Source organism: Lampris incognitus, chromosome 14 (genome assembly GCF_029633865.1).
Source record: "Lampris incognitus isolate fLamInc1 chromosome 14, fLamInc1.hap2, whole genome shotgun sequence".
In the NCBI taxonomy this organism is placed as follows: Eukaryota; Metazoa; Chordata; class Actinopteri; order Lampriformes; family Lampridae; genus Lampris; species Lampris incognitus.
The window spans coordinates 41,842,429-41,862,361 of NC_079224.1; the positions used below are offsets into that span (position 1 = coordinate 41,842,429).

Genomic DNA, 19,933 nt, shown 5'->3' on the forward strand with positions numbered 1-19,933 from the left:
TGCACACATCCACACTGGTTTCTTTATATTATTACATCATCAAAATGACATTGTGTTCCGCACATAACCGGGTAAGGTCAGTGAGTAGAGAGAATAAATTGCCCTAAGGCAGCAATAAAAATGGCCATTTTCAAACTGTAACAGATAATAATGAAGGCTTAATTTCCATATTCTTTACTACCGGCCATTTAACTACCCGTCCTTTCCAGTGTGACTGGGTTTAATAACGCTGTTTATGACTCCATACCGTCCAGTAGATGGCTACGCTGTGCGTAGTGCTGGTGATTAGCTCAGTGTTTGCTCTAATGGTTCTTTAGGGTTACAACAGTGGCATAATGGGAAGAAGTAAAAATGAAGGTCAAACATTTCTGCACTGCAATCAACCCAGCATGTAACCATTTGTATGTTGATAATACTCTGCATATAATCCGACATATCTTAAGGGTTCTGCTTGCTGTGCATTGTGAATATTTAAAACGTATGACCAATTTGGATGTGTGGCGAGGAACTGGGTGGTACGGCAGAGCTTTGCAGAACTGAGTAGACCTTTTTTGTTTTACGAGACGCATCGTCAATAAATCATCATCATCATCAGTTCCGCAACCTATGGAGGTCGTAGGAGCACCGCTGATGCCTCAACAGGTTGAGTCGTCATCGTGTTCCAGTAGGGGGAGTACCTGGTCATCCCTATCTCCTCTCCAGGTATGGGTGGCCGTTGGTTCACAGAGGAACTCATCTGCCCTTTGACAAGTTTTGTTTTTAGTCCTGCTGGGTGTCCACACACCCTTCTCACAACAACGCAAGGGTTGTAGTGGGGGTGCCGGTTTAGTCGCCGACGACCCGACGGTTGCAGTTTAACGTTGTACGCAGGACGATAAATCACCCATCCATTCATTATCCACACCGCTTATCCTGCTCTCAGGGTCGCGGGGATACTGGAGCCTATCCCAGCAATGAATACATAATGATAAGATAAAATAATAAAGTGAATACTTGCTTCTTTTTTAATATCAGTGTACAATATATGCGACAGTGACAGCTGTAGACATGTTTCTGTGGTCATACTGTGTACACTAGTATCGGGGCGAGTGGCGGTGAAATGTAGATGTATGCACATTTTGTTGACTCAAAGCATGCATACTTTGCAGAGTGCAATCTTCCCGTTGTGACTTGCTCATGTACTCCACTGTCAAGAACCACAGTCTTCACGTGCACAGTGTGCACGAGCAGCTTTTCTGCATGCAGCAGACTAAACACACAGTGATGTGCGGTACAACCAGGTTGCAATGTTCCTTGTTTTAATAGAAAGCCGGTGGCAGACAGTGGGGCACTTTTGTAGGGGTATACACACAGGGATCTCTTGATGTGCCGCAGCCTGAGGTGACTTTAAGCTGCTTTTATGGGCCGAGAGGAGAGAGAGCACAGTAAAAGAAAGGAGAGGGTACAGAAAAGAGGGAGGCAAAGGGATAAAGTGCACCCTAGGAGAGACTGTAAAAAAAGTAATGTAAGCCTCTAGACACTACAGTGCCCTGGTCTAGTAACTCCAGGAGTGAGTGTGTGTGTGTGTGTGTGTGTGTGTGTGTGTGTGTGTGTGTGTGTGTGTGCGCGCACAGAGACTGGGGGGGGTGTATGTTGATTTAGCCGATACGGAAACAGGTCACATGAACTGTTGTACTTGAACCAGCGGACCAGATGTATCACTGCAGCTCCAGATCATGTCTGTCATGTCCCAGATGTTTTAAAGCTCAGGGGACGAGGCGTGGTGTGTGCATCAGTTGGCAGGACGCCGACTGATACCCGCCAGAGCACGAGGAACGGACGGGCAATAGACTTTGACAGGGGGGCATTTTGTTCACCTCACATGGTTTTTATCTTGTTTCACGAAGGAAATAAACTACGACAGAGGGGCGTACAGGCATGCACGCACCACGTCCACAACACCAGAGGTTATAGACTAGGATGCACAGGGGAGCCATTAAATATTTTAAATTTAATACAGAATTTTGCAAGAGGCATTTCTACATAACGACCAAACCTATACATTGTACACAGATTGCATAATTACACAACCGTGTTCGTGCTCGTCCAGAAACGCAGCCACAATTACCAAAGTGTAGACAGTACCACTGTTAAATAGCACGGTGCACAAAGCAGGGGGGACGTTTTCCCAGGGTGCATAAGTGGGTTCATTAACTCGCCACGAGAACAGCCGGAGTCTTACGTTTTTGCACATCGCTAAGTTTTATCTTTGTTTACGCCTGAGGAAGATCTGACTGATCGAAACGCTGCCGCATACATTAGAGTTTGGGAGCGTTTCAGTGTGCAGACCTTACTTACTCTCTCATCCGAGCTTTGTCCACATTAGTGCCACCCACCTAAGGGTTCTACGAAACTAAAAAAATAAAAGGAAGTGGTTCTCTGAATGCAAACTATCACCGTTTAGTGCTTGATTTTGCATTGCAGAGTCTTCCATTAGTAAACTGAATGATTTAATTTTACTTATAGCTGTCAGTAAAAGTATTTCAGTTTCAGCCGAGGGGCAACAGTGACCTTACTGGATGGGCCTGGACCTCCAAGACCCGCCCATAATGCCGACGCTGCTGATAGTACAGGATACGAGTCCTTTGGATCTCTCGCCAAAAGGTTAAAATGTCAAACCTACGTGTCCAGTGTGATCTACCACTCATGATGTTGTGCATCAGTTCACATGGATGGTGTCTGCATCCATGTTCACCACATCCCTACAAGGCCTGGAGGTGTGAGCTCACAGGTGTATTAGCGATAGTAATACAAAAACTTTCGCCTTCAACCTTTGACCTCTGCACTATAGCCATTAACTCTCACACTCTTCTTAGATAGAGGAACCTCAGAACCGAATTCTGCCAACTTTTCTGCCTCCAGAAAATATGAGGAGAAAATAATCAAGCGAAAATAATGCCTCCTGCGACACATGTGGAGTCGCCAGCCGCTTCTTTTCACCTGACAGTGAGGAGTTTCGCCAGGGGGACGTAGCGTGTGGGAGGATCACCACGCTATTCCCCCCAGTTCCCCCTCCCCCCCTGAACAGGTGCCCCGACCGACCAGAGGAGGCGCTAGTGCAGCGACCAGGACACATACCCACATCCGGCTTCCTACCCGCAGACACAGCAAACTGTGTCTGTAGGGATGCCCGACCAAGCCGGAGGCAACACGGGGATTCGAACCAGCGATCCCCATGTTGGTATGGGACGGAATAGACCGCCAGGCCACCTGAACACCATTTTGTGTTTTTAGTCTATATTCTAGTATTGTACATTTTTCACAACACAGTAACATAAAGGAACAGGTTGTGGCAACCACTTTTTTCTACTGCTAGACAGATAGGTGCCAAGTCAACGCATGGGTGGAGAAAACTATCCTGGCTATCACCATCCATCCATCCATCATCCAAACCACTTATCCTCTCAGGGTCGCGGGGATGCTGGAGCCTATCCCAGCAGTCACTGGGCAGCAGGCGGGGAGACACCCTGGACAGGCCGCCAGGCCATCACAGGGCCAACACACACACACACACACACACACACACCTAGGGACAATTAAGTACGATTCACCTGACCTACATGTCTTTGGACTGTGGGAGGGAACCGGAGCCCCCAGAAGAAACCCACGCAGACACGGGGAGAACATGCAAACTCCACACAGAGGACGACCCCCAGGGTTGGACTACCCCGGGGCTCGAACCCAGGACCTTCTTGCTCTGAGGCGACCGCGCTAACCACTGCACCACCGTGCCAATAATGGCTATTACTTTACGCATTAATCTTTCACGATGCGTAAACGCTGTGAGAAACAGCTACAGAGCTTTTGATTCCACATTGAAAAGTAAAATTATGTCATTGTGTACCGAGACATCTGCGTTGTACCTTTTCGAGGAGCCCAATTACCATGTGTGTTACTCCAAAACCTTGTGTTCTGGGGCATACACAACATCAGGCTTCTTTCTAATGCCGTGTGCAGCTAGTGCAGTGCCAATACATCTTCCCGAAATGTGATTTATTTTTTCTAATTACAAAGAGTTCAAAAAGCATTTTTCGCAAGGTCAGTATCCACTCAATGAAATATTCATGTAATATATTCCTTTAATCATCCACACCAAAACAATAACATAAAAACTGGCTCATGAAAAAACATGGCTCATCTGCACATTTCCTAATGAATATAATTATTGTTCCGTAATGAGATCGAGCTGAAATATTCAGCAGTTCATAAAACAGCACTGGTGTTCTGCTGTTCTGTCTCAGAATCAGAGCATCTCGACAAACAATTACCAGGTTATTCCAGGGAACGACGAGTTCAGAGACAGACTTGGTGACTTTCAAGTGGCAAAAAAACAAAAACGGGATGAGCAGATGAAACGACAGGGCTGAGCACAGTAGCTGGCAAACACTAAAAGAAAGCCTACTCCGTGTGTGTACGAGACATAAGCAGCATTATTATTTTATGTCTTTTCCATAAAATAAAGCTTAAAATAAACATTCGCTGGATGAAAGCTGGTATGTCCCCCCTCGGTGATTTCTTTGATTAACTGCACTACTGACATGAGGAAGACATGAAGGCTAAGTAGTGCAACACTGCTTTACAAAACTGAGAAACGGACTGTGCAAAACAAACAAAAAAAGGTTGCCACTCACTGTCAGCTTAGTACGTAAAACAGTGTCAGCATTTATTAGACATGCTGGTAGGAAAAGACATATAGTCCTTCTTTCAGCTTGTTCCCTGTATTTTAGGGGTCGCCACAGCAGATTTTATAGTTTCCATCGGTACCCTGTGAGGGCACAGCACCAATGGCGGCCTCGACCGATCCGTTATGGTCTGGTCAATCCACATACTGATTTGGAAAAATTCTACGTCGGATGCCCTTCCCGACACAACCACTGACCCTATGGATGGGGGACACAGGTAAAGCGCTGGAGTTTATCCCAGTATTCATGGACTTGTGCCCATGCCTGTCACCATTGGTAAAGACATAAAGTCTACTACTACTTCTACTTTTGGCTGCTCCCGTTAGGGGTCGCCACAGCAGATCATCAGTTTCCATCTCTTCCTGTCCTCTGCATCTTGTCACACCAGCCACCTGCATGTCCTCTCTCACCACATCCACTGAGGCAAATTTGTAATTTGTGATATTGGGCTATACAAATAAAATTGACTTGACATCCATAAACCTCCTCTTTGGCCTTCCTCTTTTCCTCTTCCCTGGCAGCTCCATATTCAGCATCCTTCTCCCAATATACCCAGCATCTCTCCTCCACACATGTCCAAACCATCTCAATCTTGCCTCTCTTGCTTTGTCTCCAAACCGTCCAACTTGAGCGGTCCCTCTAATATACTCGTTCCTAATCCTGCCGTTCTTCGTCACTTCCAGTGAAAATCTTATCATCTTCAACTCTGCCACCTCCAGCTCCACCTCCTGTCTTTTCATCAGTGCCACTGTCTCTAAACTATACAACATAGCTGGTCTAACAACCATCATGTAAACCTTCCCTTTAACTCTTGCTGGTACCCTTTTGTCCCAAATCACTCCTGACACTCTTCTCCACCCACTCCACCCTGCCTGCACTCTCTTCTTCACCTCTCTTCTGCACTCCCCGTTCCTTTGGACAGTTGACCCCAAGTATTTAACTTAGATGCTTGTTTAGAGAGAAGATGCACTTATGACCTCTGATGACTAGTAGTTCTCCTGATTTCCTATGTTAAATGCACTTATTGTAAGTCGCTTTGGATCAAAGCGTCCGCTAAATGACTGTAATGTGATGTAATATGCCTTCGTCACCTCCACTCCTTGCATCCTCACCATTCCACTGTCCTCCCTCTCATTCACATATATGTATTCCGTCTTGCTCCTCCTGACCTTCATTCCTCTTCTCTCCAGTGCATACCTCCACCTCTCCTCAACCTGCACACTACTCTCACTACAGATCACCATGGCATCCGCAAACATTATCGTCCATGGAGACTCCTGGCTGATCTCGTCTGTCAACCTGTCCATCACCATTGCTAACAAGAAAGGGCTCAGAGCCGATCCTTGATGTAATCCCACCTCCACCTTGAACCCATCTGTCATTCCAACCGCACACCTCACCATAAAGACACACAGTAATATGGTGAAGACATATAGTAATGGATAGAAATTCAATATGTAGGGATGAGAGAATGTCGTTCGTCACTGTTACCACACCAGCAGTACTGGTATCAGACTTGTGTAAAGCAGCAGTAAAATTCTTTAAAAAATCAATGTTTTTATTTCATTCCATAAATAATATTTGCATGAATAAAAGTTTAAGTGTCTGTGAAAATAAATTAATTGCAATGTAGGAATATAAGATCAGATATTTGACCAGATCGGTAGTTTAACCGGTCATGTCTACCCTGTAAATTGGGTTCTAGAGCATGAGGCTGAGTCGTGCTCATCCTCATATACTTCAAAAACTTGACATGATGCCTCGCTCCCTTGCAGTCAGCATTAAAAAGACTAGATTGAGTGCAAGTCTTTGCAGCAAGCTGGGATTCTGCCCAGAGGGATGTACACCTAAGCTGCTTCATGGAACCAAATTGTGAGATAAGCTCCTGGCCTATGAGCCTTTGGGTGAGACTTACTTGAGTTAATCCATTTGAAACTGTCCTAAAATGCAATGTGTTTCTGCTGGCTGGTTTTGTGAAAGAAAGAATCTTACCAAGCCAGAATTCATCCTCTAAGTTCCCAAAGCCAACCCGGTAGTCACTCCACTTCCTGGAGAAGTCTGTCAAGCCATTCTGACGACGCTGAAACACCTGCAGTGTCAAGAGTGTGACATCACTTAATCTTGTTATATCACGACAAAACGTACCTCTGCACTTTTCACCTCATTTCACCCACACAATCAGGCAGTAACATGCTATACTCTCCAACAGTAGGGTCTATGTACAGTATCTATGTACAGTAAATACATATTTGTTTGTCTCAATCAAGCATCTCTTGCTCTCTTACTGTTTCTTCAACTCTTTCTCCCCAACCTCCTCCTCATCTTGTCAATTATATTACCCTATCCTTTTTTTTTTGACCCCCCCCCCCCATTTTCTCCCCAATTGTACTTGGCCAATTACCCCACTCTTCCGAGCCGTCCTGCTCGCTGCTCCACCCCCTCTGCCGATCCGGGGAGGGCTGCAGACTAGCACATGCCTCCTCCGATACATGTGGAGTCGCCAGCCGCTTCTTTTCACCTGACAGTGAGGAGTTTCAAAGGGGGGGACGTAGCGTGTGGGAGGATCACGCTATTCCCCCCCAGTTCCCCCTCCCCCCCAAACAGGCGCCCCGACTGACCAGAGAAGGCGCTAGTGCAGCAACCAGGACACATACCCACATCTGGCTTCCCACCCGCAGACACGGCCAATTGTGTCTGTAGGGATGCCCGACCAAGCTGGAGGTAATATAGGGATTTGAACCGGCGAGCCCCGTGTTGGTAGGCAGCGGAATAGACCGCCACGCCACCCAGACACCCCATATTACCCTATTCTAATCACAACCATCTCCCTCTTTTCCTGTATTTTTCCCCAGTCCCAACCTCTATTACACAGACTACTTTCATGTGAGTATATGACAAGTGACCCGCAGTACAGTATGTGTGCAAGTGTGATAAATATGAGAATGTATCTTGGCTTTCACTTACAATCCATCCTCCCTCATCAGTTGTCATGTCGCAGTACACCTGCACGCCCTGGCTGGGATCTCTGTTGATGTAAATAGTATAGACGCCACTCAGCGTCTCGCCATTCAGCAGGTGCTGAGCGCAGTTCTGAGGCGTGGCAAACAGACGACTCCCTGAGGAGGAGGAGAAGATGAGTGAAGTCAGGGATGTGTTTGCCTCTGTCTTTTTAATCTCCTACGTCCCCATTTAAAGAAACACAGAACAGAGAAACATCTTTTTCATCCACTTAGTCAAATGTTTACTCCTCGCTGTAGCTCTGTCTATCCACGTATGAGCAAAATTTGTGCAGCCCAACTTTCATATCTCAACTAGCATTTTTTTCTTCTGACTGAAAAAAAACCACAATTTTTGGGGTTACTGCATATACACACGTGGGTGTGCAGTAAATTTCTAATATCGGTGAAAGCTATTTGTAAAATTCCGCCCCTCCGCTCCTGACAAATACTATAATTGCGTTGTCAATCACTGATTTGTTAAACCTGTTGTGGGGCAGCTACTTATCAAGTGTGATACTAGAAAGTAGAAACCCTGTTGCCTTCCCTAGAGGTCTATTGATTGGATCTCATCCATTTCAAAAGTAGCAGGAATGTTTTACATTCACAATGTCCCACCCTCATTTTCTGCTTGGGCCGGGATATACGTCAAAGTTTGTAAGAAAAACGCTCTCAGAAAGCCATCTCGGGTTATCTTTAATTTCCCAAAGACTTATTTCGACGTTCCAGATAACAGCTTCCGTGATCTCAGTTATTTGAGGGTTATGGATTACAGCCCTGGTGTTCGCAGTTGTTTTTGATGAAGATAAAAAAGGCTGCATCGTCGCTGGTACCAAGCCGGTGTCTGTGTTATGGGAGGTAATGTGAAAAATGGCTCCAAAGCTGGGCGGCCATTACAGCGAGGCCATTTTCTCCCTGATCATTAAGAGAAATGGAGTCCAAAAGAAAAAATTCCTGGAGCATTCTTGTGCATTGCACTCTATAGGACGACACAACCCCCCCACCTTTTCTCCCCAGTTGTATCTGGCCAATTACCCCATTCTTCTGAGCCGTCTCGATCTCTGCTCCAGCCCCTCTGCTGATCCACGGAGGGCTGCAGACTACCACATGCCTCCTCCGATACATGTGGAGTCGCCAGCCGCTTTTCACCTGACAGTGAGGAATTTCACCAGGGGGACATAGCGTGTGGAAGGAGCACGGTATTCCCTCCAGCTCCCCCCCCCCCCCCGAACAGGCGCCCCGACCAACCAGAGGAGGTGCTAGTGCAGCGACCAGGACACATACACACGTCTGACTACCCACCCCATAGACACAGCTAATTGTATCTGTAGCGACGCCCGACCAAGCCGGAGGTAACACGGGGACTCGAACAGGTGATCCCCGTGTTGGTAGGCAACGGAATAGACCGCTACGCCACCTGGTTGCCCCATAACACCCATTCCTTAGTGTGGACCGAGGTTTGATTCCTGTCATCATCACTTTACATGTGTGCATCTACCTGTGATGAAGGTAGTGGAGACTATAGCACTGGTATCCAGTCCCCTGGCGGCCTGGAGCCGGACGGTGTACTCGGTAGTTTCAGCCAGTCCCTCCAGGCGAATCCATGTGTCTTCTGCATCCAGAATCAGCTCCTAGTACACACAAACGTGTGAACATATTCAAACACACACACACACACACGTGTGCACAAACAAGCACATACACACATGTGCACATATCAACAACACGTGTGCAGGCGTGCAATTATCCAGAAGCACAAATAAACAGAATTAAAAGATATGGAAATGGTTTTCCTGAAGGAAGATGTGCAATGCATTTATTCATTTTGATTATCAAGAAAAGGCGCACAGAACATCAGAATCACTTGGGCATGTCAGCTTTATGAGACCCTGGGACAACAAATAAACCCTCAAGCAGAATTTGTTCAGAACAAACATGACAGGCAGTGTGGGCTCCAGACAGCAATGTCCCGTTACTCTCTTTAACAAATCATACAAGGTCCCTTTACTCTCTTTAACCTATTATACAACTGATGGAGTCATGTTTCTGGGGAAAGGAAGCGAGCTATCGGGCTGATTATGATATGCTGAATGGGTTAGTTTACTGCTTAACTGAAACCCGACTAACTGGGGTTTGCTTTTTTCAGGGGGGGGGGTTCACCCTTTTCCTCCCCAGTTGTACTTGGCCAATTACCCTATTTTCCGAGCCATCCGGGTCGCTGCTCCACCCCCTCTGCCGATCCGGGGAGGGCTGCAGACTACAACGTGCCTCCTCCGATACACGTGGAGTTGCCAGCCGCTTCTTTTCACCTGATAGCAGGTGCCCCGACTGACCAGAGGAGGCGCTAGTGCAGCGACCAGGACACATACCCACATCCGGCTCCAAACCTGCAGACATGGCCAGTTGTCTGTAGGGATGCTCGACCCAGCAGGAGGTAACACAGGGATTCGAACCAGCGATCCCCGTGTTGGTAGGCAACGGTTGGTAGGCAACGGAACAGACCGCCACACCACCCGGACACGAGAGTAACCATTTTATGTATTCTTATACTTTAAGTGGAAAAAAGACTTAGCAATAGCCTAGGTAGAGAGAGAGAGAGAGGTATCACTGAGCAGTATGTCAGAAAATAGGGTATGGGATATGAAAGTGGGGGAAGAAGAGAGGAGGCAGATAACCAAACAAGAAACAAGGGAGAGGGTCTTATCCGACAGCTCAAAGAGAGGCTGCCAAACCAAATTTCTATTTTTGACCCAAAAAGAAAAAAAAAAGTCATGACAGCTCAATTGTCTCGCATTGTTTTCGACAAATCCTCTTTTATTGAGCTGATCCGTCAGGGCCAGGAGCCCAGCAGTTTGCCCAGTTGTGTGTGTGTGTGTGTTGTGTTGTGGCTGGTATCTTTTATTCAGATGAAACATGAAGAGATTTCTCTCCCGATGGTTGCTTCATTGATTCAATGGATTTGTGGCGGCCTTCAGTAGGATGAAAAGATGTGTGCACGCGTACGTGTGTGTGTCTTTCAGTCTTTCATTGCAACTTGGATACATATAAAATATGAACAAGCCAAAATGAAATATTCAGCCCTTTTGAGGAAAAAAAAAAATCACAAATTTCCAGGCAGTATGTGCATGTGAATTATGCAGCGGGGCAGCTGGTAACAGTGTCTCTCTGTCGCCGTGTGTGTGACGCTTTGTTGCTGAGTGTTGAGGGGCGAGACAAGTATTTTATCACAGCAGACACTCCTGTCTTGTCAAGGATGAAATATGCAGTTTTGTTTGTGTACATGAGTATGACACTAAGTGTAAATATGTGTGTGTGTGTGTGTGTGTGTGTGTCTCTGTGTCTGCGCATGAGTGTGATCTAACAAACATAACAAGGCCGATAAAACATGAAATGTAAAAAAAGAACTGAAAATAACCATTGAAACAGTCTCAAACAACGACCGGAACTGAAAAACTACTAGAACGACCCACCCACGGTTTTTAAACTCTATATTCTGTATGGAACTTCCACTACCATCTCATTATTCTCACATATCACGTACAAGAGCAGACAAATAAGTTGACAATAAAAACATTATTTGATGATTAATAGCTGATATATTTTATCATGCCGCGGCACGGTGGTGCAGTGGTTAGCATAAATGTCCCATAGCAAGAAGATTCTGGGTTCGAGCCCCAGGGTAGTCCAACCTAGGGAGTCGTCCCGGGTAATCCTCTGTGTGGAGTTTGCATGTTCTCCCCATGTCTGCGTGGGTTTCCTCTGGGGGCTCCGGTTTCCTCCCACAGTCCAAAGACATGTAGGTCAGGTAAATCGGCCATACTAAGTTGCCCCTAGGTGTGAATGTGTGTGTGTGTGTGTGTGTGTGTGTGTATATGTCGTCGGCCCTGTGTGATGGCCTGGCGGCCTGTCCAGGGTGTCTCCCCACCTGCCGCCCAATGACTGCTGGGATAGGCTCCAGCATCCCCGCGACCCTGAGAGCAGGATAAGCGGTTCAGATAACGGATGGATGGATATTCTATCATACCAGGTACTTCGCAAATCCACTCGACCTGATGATGATGACTTCACAAATGCAGACACTGAGACTTGGACGTTGAGATTTTTCATGCTAGACACATCCCTGGCTGTTAGTAATGCATATATTTGTATACAGACCACATAAAAGACTGCTCCTCCTGAGGCGCTTTGTAAATTATATGAGTCCATTAACTCGCTAAGAAATGCAACAGGCTGGAAGCGCCCCGGTGGAGCATGTACCACATAAGGCTGAGTCCTTACTGCAGCGGCCTGGGTTCGAATCCAGCCCTTTGCTGCATGTCATCCCCTCTCCCTCTCTCTCCCTCTCTCTCTCTCTCTCTCTCCCTCGCCTCCCCTGACTATTGCTATCAAATAAAGGCAGACAATGCAAAAATAGAAATGCAACAGGCGTAACAGCTGATAAGATTCACTGATATATGGTCAGGTTTCAGTTAAAATAATTGTGCTTCATATTTAAAGCCGAGCAAGTTTGGCTTCGATTACACCCATAGGTGAGATAGTCTCACAAACAGCACTTCTGTTTCTGGCTGCAATCATTTTATGCACTGTCTTACGTAGCATGGTTCATTCAGTAAGTGAAGAACTTGAATTCAAACTCTGGCAGTTGATATATACTGCCTGCGTACCAGAGGAAATGGAACAGCTCTACAAAATTTAATCACTACATCTTATTGGTTAGTGTAGCAAGGGATCAGGGAAGATGATGGTTATAGCCAGCCTGGCAACTACTGCGTGGCTTTTTATAATAAAGGAAAGGATAAGGAAGATTTTGGATGTCTTATACACTAGAGAACATCCTGGATTATCCCATTGACAAAAAAGAAAATTTCTATGGCCTGAAACACCAGAGAGCAGCTACAAGTTGGTGCTTGGCCATCTGAAACCTGCATTCAATGTAGTTTGCCTGCAAGGAGAACATTGTAGTGGAAGACAGCATTCTTTAACTTCTTGACAGGACCTATTATAGGTGAGGGAAAGGTGGCAGCACAATGAGAATCCTGTTATTCGACATCTTAAATCCTTGTTACATATTCGAGCGTGCTGAGGAAGCTCACAGAGATGCCGGTGACTGCAAATAATTGCCAGCAGGCAAAATTTTGTGAGGCCGTGGGGCTGTGCTTTGGATACTGTGGTGAGTGGCAAAATGGCACACCAGGGTGTTGTGCTGTCTTACTTTCATTTCACTCTGCTCACTTTGTCTGAGTGGTGGAAGTACAACAAGCTGCTAATCAGTGACTCCAAGCTAAGGGAGGTAGAGGTGATTTATTAAGAAACCCTCTGGAACAGTGAGTGTAAAAGGGATGGATGTGAGTTTGTAAGATCCTAAAAGGTCACATGGCCAAAAAGCTGGACTGGAGTGTGAACACCGAGGCCCTACACAAAAGAAGTCAAAGTGGGCTGTGTTTCAAGATGACATCTGAGTCCTACATTTAATTTCCATCCATCCATTTTCAAAGCCGCTTATCCTAATTAGGATCGCGGGATGCTGGAGTCTATCCCAGCAGTCATTGGGCAGCAGGCGGGGAAACACCCTGGACAGGTCGCCAGTCCATCTCAAAGCAGACAGATTCACACCTAGGAACGATTTAGTAAGTCCGATTCACCTGACCTACATGTCTTTGGACTTTAAGAAGAAACCCACGCAGACACGGGGAGAACATGCAGACTCCACACAGAGGACGACCTGGGATGACCCCCACGGTTTGACAACCCCATGGTTCGAACCCAGGACCTTCTTGCTGTGAGGCAACAGTGCTAACCACTGGGCCACCGTGCCGCTAACGGTATTTATACTGCAGCCTATTTTTTTGTATTTTATATATTTATATATTATATTTTCATACACTAAGCTGAGAAAGCTGAGCATTAGTATGCTCATTTGCAAAGCAAGTTTTGTCAATGGGATTAACTTAGACTAACTGGAGACAGTGGCTGGAAAATAATGATATCTTAATTACTGGCCATTATGGAGCTCAAGAAGGCCCCTACATCCATCAGATCTTTTAACACCACTGCCCTTGTCCAAAGGCCTTGACCTGTAAGACAATTATAATCCTTTAACTGTAGTTTCTTGTGTCCCTCATGCACAGTTTGTGCAGTAATATCACCTTGAAGTGCAATATGTTAACAGGGACATTAAACTGTGTTGGTCTGACTTCTCAACAGAGAAATTAGACTTCTTTTGGATCTTTGCTGACAACGAGCACAACAAGGTGTCTTTGGCTATGATGAAATGGTACACAAATCTGATGTTTTTTCCATATCTGATCTTTAAGACTGACTGCGCCGTTATTTGTGAGTGATCCGAGCATCTGTATTCATTTGCTGGCTTAGCTACACCTATACTTCTCCATAGCAATGACGTAGGCATGCTTACACTGACCTAGTGGTGCATTTTCCCACAACTCTGGCTCCAGCAAGCTGTCAGTATGGAGAGAGTGCCTACTCTCTCTGTATTCACTATGTCAGTGTCTAGTCATGGTGCCAAACACAGTTGGTGTACAAGATGCAATCGATGGAGGAGGCTAGTGCTATGTACAGTACCACATTGTGCTACTGTCACTGCACTGCCATGGGTATGGATGAGAGCGTGAGACAACCAATGATTGTTGGAGAAACGTAGCTGGGAGTTCAATAAATTGTTTTATTTCCGCAGGCGCCTTCGGATTTGGCCTGCACTGAAGCACCACTTCCCCCATGGTGAAAGACAGCATGTTTTCTGTGTATCTAACCACCTTGAAAAGCTGTCCAGCTGATTCTCCCTCATGTAAGCTTGTTCCACGGCTTGTCTTCATGTCAGGGCTAGGACACATCTGCAGAAATGTGAATGTGGTTTGAATCCAATTTTAAAAAAGAAATGTTTTTTTTTTTTTTTTTTTTTGCTAAAGACTAGAAATCAGATTCAAATCAGGTATGCAAAAGATCAAATTTGGGCTGCACATATGTGCTAAGAAGTTTGCACTGTTGCCTCGCACCGAGACCCGGGTCTGATCCAACCCAAGACACGACTGGAAGAGTTGATGATAAACATGTGTAAATGTGATTCCTGTAATCAAGCTGTTGCCCTTTCTTTCCCTCTGTCCCCGTACCTCTCTGTGAACCTGAACTATAAGATAGATAGAGTGGCTTCACAAAGTATTCACACCCCTTCTTTTTTAATACACTTTATTTATTTTAATCTTTTTATTTTTGTATATTAATCCCCATGGGGAAATTACGCTGTGCATTTAACCCATCCTAGCTGTGTGGCTAGGAACAATGGGCAGCCACCGGGTCCAGCATCCGGGGACCAACTCCAGTTCGTCTTGCTATGCCTTGCTCAGGGGCAGACAGGAGTATTAAACCTAGCATGCATGTCTTTTTGTAGGTGGGGGAAACCGGAGCACCCGGAGAAAACCCATCGCAGACACGGGGAGAACATGCAAACTCCACACAGAGGACGACCCCCAAGGTTGGACAACCCTGGGGCTCGAACCCAGGACCCTTCTTGCTGTGAGGCGAAAGTGTTAACCACTGTGCCACCCTGTGGTGACCTCTGACGACGCTGGCAGAGGTCAACAGGACAGGAGTATGAACAGACAGACAGGAGTATTAACCCTTACATGCATGTCTTTTTGATGGTGGGGGAAACCGGAGCACCCGGGGGAAACCCACCACAGACATGGGGAGAACGTGCAAACTCCACAAAGAGGACAACTCGGGACAACCCCCAAGATTGGACTACCCCGGAGCTCGAACGCAGAACCTTCTTGCTGTGAGGCGACAATGCTAACCACTGGGCCACCGTGCCAATATTGTGTTGTGGATTTGATTTTAAATGGATAAAATGGTCATTTTTGCCCATCAATCTACATTCGATAACCCATAATGACAAAGAGAAGACATGTTTTTAGAAACTTTTGCAAAAGGCAATTTTATCCGTTTAAAAAAGCATGCGCAAAAAGTGAGGGGGTCTGAATACTTTCTGAAGCCACCCTATGTATGTCTATATATAGGTATATATATATATTTATGTGTGTATGTGTGTGTGTGTGTTACTCAGAGAATGGCTAAATGTCGTAGATAAATAAGTGCCATTACTTGCATATCACTATTAAGTAGAATATTCTATTGAGATTCATAGGTTTTATTTTGTTAAAATTAATTTCTGATTTTTCCCTTTTTCTCCCAATTCGGTGGCCAATCGATCCCTATTTGAATTCAAACACCCACCCTCGTACTGCATGCGTTCGCCAACTGCATCTCTCCGGTCAGCAGTCTCGAAGGAGACGCCTCGCCACTTTCGTGACAAGGCGAATCCAGGCCGAACCACTGCTTTTTCTGACACAACCAGAGACGCATTCTTGTGACGAACACAAGCCGACTCCGCCCCCCTCCCGAAGACAGCGCTGCCAATTATTGCTGCCTCATCGAGTCCGGCCATAGTCGGATCTGACGAGACCGGGGCGCAAACCCTAGTCCCCAGTGGGCAACTGCATCGACACAAAGCCGATGCTACACCACCGCGGACCCGCATAGATTTTATTTTAATTTAGATTTTTATTGGTAGTTTACTGGTAGCAGCTGTGATGCACGTTGCTTCTCTTCCTGCTGTGCTCTATCTGTTATCAGCCACTGCCCTCATGTTTTTGCTTGTCTGTGTTGAACAAGTTATTACATCTGCTGACTGTTTAGCCGTATTTAATGTACTTTTTGACAAATTACTTCCATTTTCAGTTAGCAATGTGTGATACCATTACTGTAACTATTCTGTCCTTGTTTTTGCCTCTTTCTGCACTACTCCTTAATTTGTATGCTCATTTTTGCTTCTAAGGTCTTATTAATATTCATTACAGTTTACCTCGTTTGTTGTTTACGATTTAGCACTACCATGTGGGACAGTTTATTTTCATTGAAACTTTTATGCAGTTTATAGTTTGGGACACTCATTCCTTGTCCAGGCATTGATTACAAATAATATTATTTTTCAATATTGTCATTGCTGACATTAAGACTATATATAACTTGTAAAGCAGTGGCTTTCTCATACTGTATTTGTATTCATTGTGCGTGGCTGACACCCACTGGTCAGTAACACACCCCTACTAAACAATGTTAATTTCCAGTAGAGAGAGACAGACAGAGAGAGAGGGTGAGTGAGACACGAGGAGAGAGAAAACTGAACAAGAACAAAGAAAGATTGCAGAGAAAGTGAGAAAGAGGGTGAGTGTGAGACAGATAGACAGAGAGAGATCTGTCAGTTGCTGTTCAAGTGCTGTTCTATGTTTCTTCCAGATCTATGTATTCCTTTTTCCTTGTGTTTTTTTGTTTGTTACTCTGTTGACCTGTTTTGCTTTGGCAACATTGTAATTAATGCAGTCATGCCCAGAAAGCATCACTGAATTGAGAGAGGGTGAGTGAGAGAGACAGAGAGGGTGAGTGAGAGAGACAGAGGGTGAGTGAGAGAGACAGAGAGAGTGAGTGAGAGAATAACAGAGTGGGAGACAGGCAGAGAGAGGGTGAGTGAGAGACAGGCAGAGAGAGGGTGAGTGAGAGAGCACACACACACACACATGCAGAGACTGACAAATTCACACAAATCCACTCACACAGGATCTTGTTGCCATGACGTACCTGTGTAAGTTGTTTTATCGCATGTGTTGATGTATATGTGTTCTGTATTCGTGCATTCTTATTGTCCTTTATGTGAAAATGCTTTGCAATACAAATGTATATTCGTCTTGCTAATAAAAGCACATTTGAATGTGAGAGAGAGACAGAGAGAGAGGGTTAATGACAGAGTGAGGGGCAGAGAGAGAGAGGGTGAATGAGAGACAGGCAGAGAGAGAGAGAGAGAGCTGAAATAAGGAGAGAATTCTTCCAGAAAAGATTATAAAAACATTTTTGTTCAGATTACTTCAAGCTGATTACTTGGGGGGGCATTGAAGGGAGACTGTGTGCGTGTGTGTGTTAGAGAGAGAGTGCATGCACATGCTTGTGTATGTGGTCTTATGCAAGGGAATGGGAGGCGATTTATTCTAGACCAAAAAAGCTCCATCCGAGTCATTAACAGCCAACTTGCGTGCCGCAGAGCAATCGCTAATGCACTTAATTACCATAACTCAGCCACGAGAGGAAGTCCAGCCGCATGAAATACCGTCCCTCAGCGGTCGCACCCACACAATGTATCTACTGGATGGGCCATTTCACTGCTGCCGTGCGCGTTTGTGTGTGTGTGTGCGCGCGCTCACGCTCAAGCATGCAGACGTCGTCGGTTCAAGTAATGCATCGACTAGTTTGTCTCCTTAAAAGCACTGATCATAAAGTATTCATACTTGTGTCTGTTTATTGAAACGGGTGATCTTGGTGTGTTGCGCAGATCAGTTTGTACTTTACCCCGGCGGGGGAGGGCGTTTAATTTTATTCCTGCAGTATCTACAGAATTAGATTCCCACGTGGATCCACGTGTGTGCCCGCTCATGCAATTATCTACCTGCTGCGTGTGGCGATATATTCCACCGCACGTCCACATCCAGGCTGGTGGACTATGATGTGATATACATATGTTTGTCAGTTACCGATGTCACGTTTACAGTCGATAAAAAACAACATTTAGTCGAAAACTGGCCGTGTCTGCAGGTGGGAAGCTGGATGCGGGTACGTGTCCTGGTCGCTGCACTAGCGCCTCCTCTGGCCGGTCGGGGCGCCTGTTCAGGAGGGAGGGGGAACGGTGGGGGGGGGGGAATAGCATGATGCTCCCACGTGCTACATCCCCCTGGCGAAACTCCTCACGGTCAGGTGAAAAGAAGCGGCTGGCGACTCCACATGTATGGGAGGAGGCATGTGGTAGTCTGCAGCCCTCCCCGGATCGGCAGAGGGGGTGGAGCAGCGGGCAGGATGGCTCGGAAGAGTGGGGTAATTGGCCAAGTATAATTGGGGAGAGAAAAAAAGGGGGGGGGGACATATCTACAGTGTGTTGTGTGTGTGTGTTTCCATGTACGCACTTTGCGGCTGCCGTCGGCTGACTTGTAGGTCAGCATGTAGTTGTCGATGTCTGCCATGGGCGGTTGCCAGGAGATGAGGGCGCTGCGGTGGTTTACCTCACTGGCTGTCAGGTTCAGAGGTGCGTCCATGGCTGCAAAAAAAGAACAAAAATAGGATCCATTTGTGTGATTATATTCCAGTCAGTGTTTTGCAATAATGCGAGGGTGCACCTCCAGGTTCAGTAATGGAATGGCTTTTAGCGTAATTTGCCAGACGAATTATAATGCGGGGGAGAAACTATTCAACACGCAAACAGTCGAGTGCAAAACGCATCTTGTTTTCATATTATTCTGTAATTTGGCAAACTTGTAGATAACCGCCGACAACACCTTAATGCCTGACACTTGGGGAGAAAGTCACATCGATGTGTGGGGTGGCACAGCGGCTTAGTGATTTGCGCTGCTGCCTCACGGCGAGAGTGCTCTAGGTTCGGTCCTTATCCTTCCGTGGGGATTTTGCACATTCTTCATGTGGGGTTTCTCTCGGTATTCCCGTTTCTTACCACGGCACAAAAACGTGCATTTAAGCTGTATGTGATCCTCAGATTGCTGATAGGTGTGTGTGTCTGTGTGTGCCCTGTGATGGGCTGGCAACCTGCTCTGCCTGTGCTGCACGCTACCTTCAACTCAGTGTCTGCTGGCCAGTGTGGCAACACCAGAATAAATGTGATACATTTTTATTTTTAGAGCCAGGAGAGAACCTTACTGAAGCAACCTGGAGAGTCGTGGATAACATATGGACGCTGGGCATGCTGGGAGAATTATTTGAGACGGTGGGATGATATAAAGGCATTAATGACTCTTCCCAGCTCAGATAAAGGAAAAAAATAACCATAACCTTAATATTGTGTTGATAGATGGATTGAAAAAAATCACAGTTGATGACATTTGGCTTAACTAAGGGGCTTTTGCAGTGGTGTTTGAAGTTGGTGGTGGAAGGAGTGAACATTTGTTTGCCCCGGCGTTATATGGGTAAAGCTCGGAGAACAGAACTAAATCAGGACTATGGTCTTTGATTTGCGCTGGGCGCAGACTGAACAGGGTTAAATCATTCGACAGGATATTCAGGCATGAAATGAGACGGCACCTCAGAGAATTCATGAATAAATTCATTGTTGTGTTTACAATGCCTTACCGCTGGGAATACCGTGAGACA

The 19,933-nt window shown here is 46.0% G+C and overlaps 1 protein-coding gene across 1 annotated transcript in view; it reads right to left on the reverse strand.

The window, feature by feature from the left end:
* tnr (tenascin R (restrictin, janusin)) overlaps positions 1-19,933 on the reverse strand; it is a 160,674-nt gene that overhangs the window by 6,064 nt on the left and 134,677 nt on the right. The window contains exons 17-20 of the mRNA XM_056293922.1: positions 18,739-18,869; positions 9,216-9,348; positions 7,686-7,837; positions 6,714-6,810 (exon numbers count right to left, since the gene is read on the reverse strand). Of these exons, the coding sequence (XP_056149897.1) occupies positions 6,714-6,810; positions 7,686-7,837; positions 9,216-9,348; positions 18,739-18,869 (513 nt within the window). The remainder of the gene's footprint in view (positions 1-6,713; positions 6,811-7,685; positions 7,838-9,215; positions 9,349-18,738; positions 18,870-19,933) is intronic.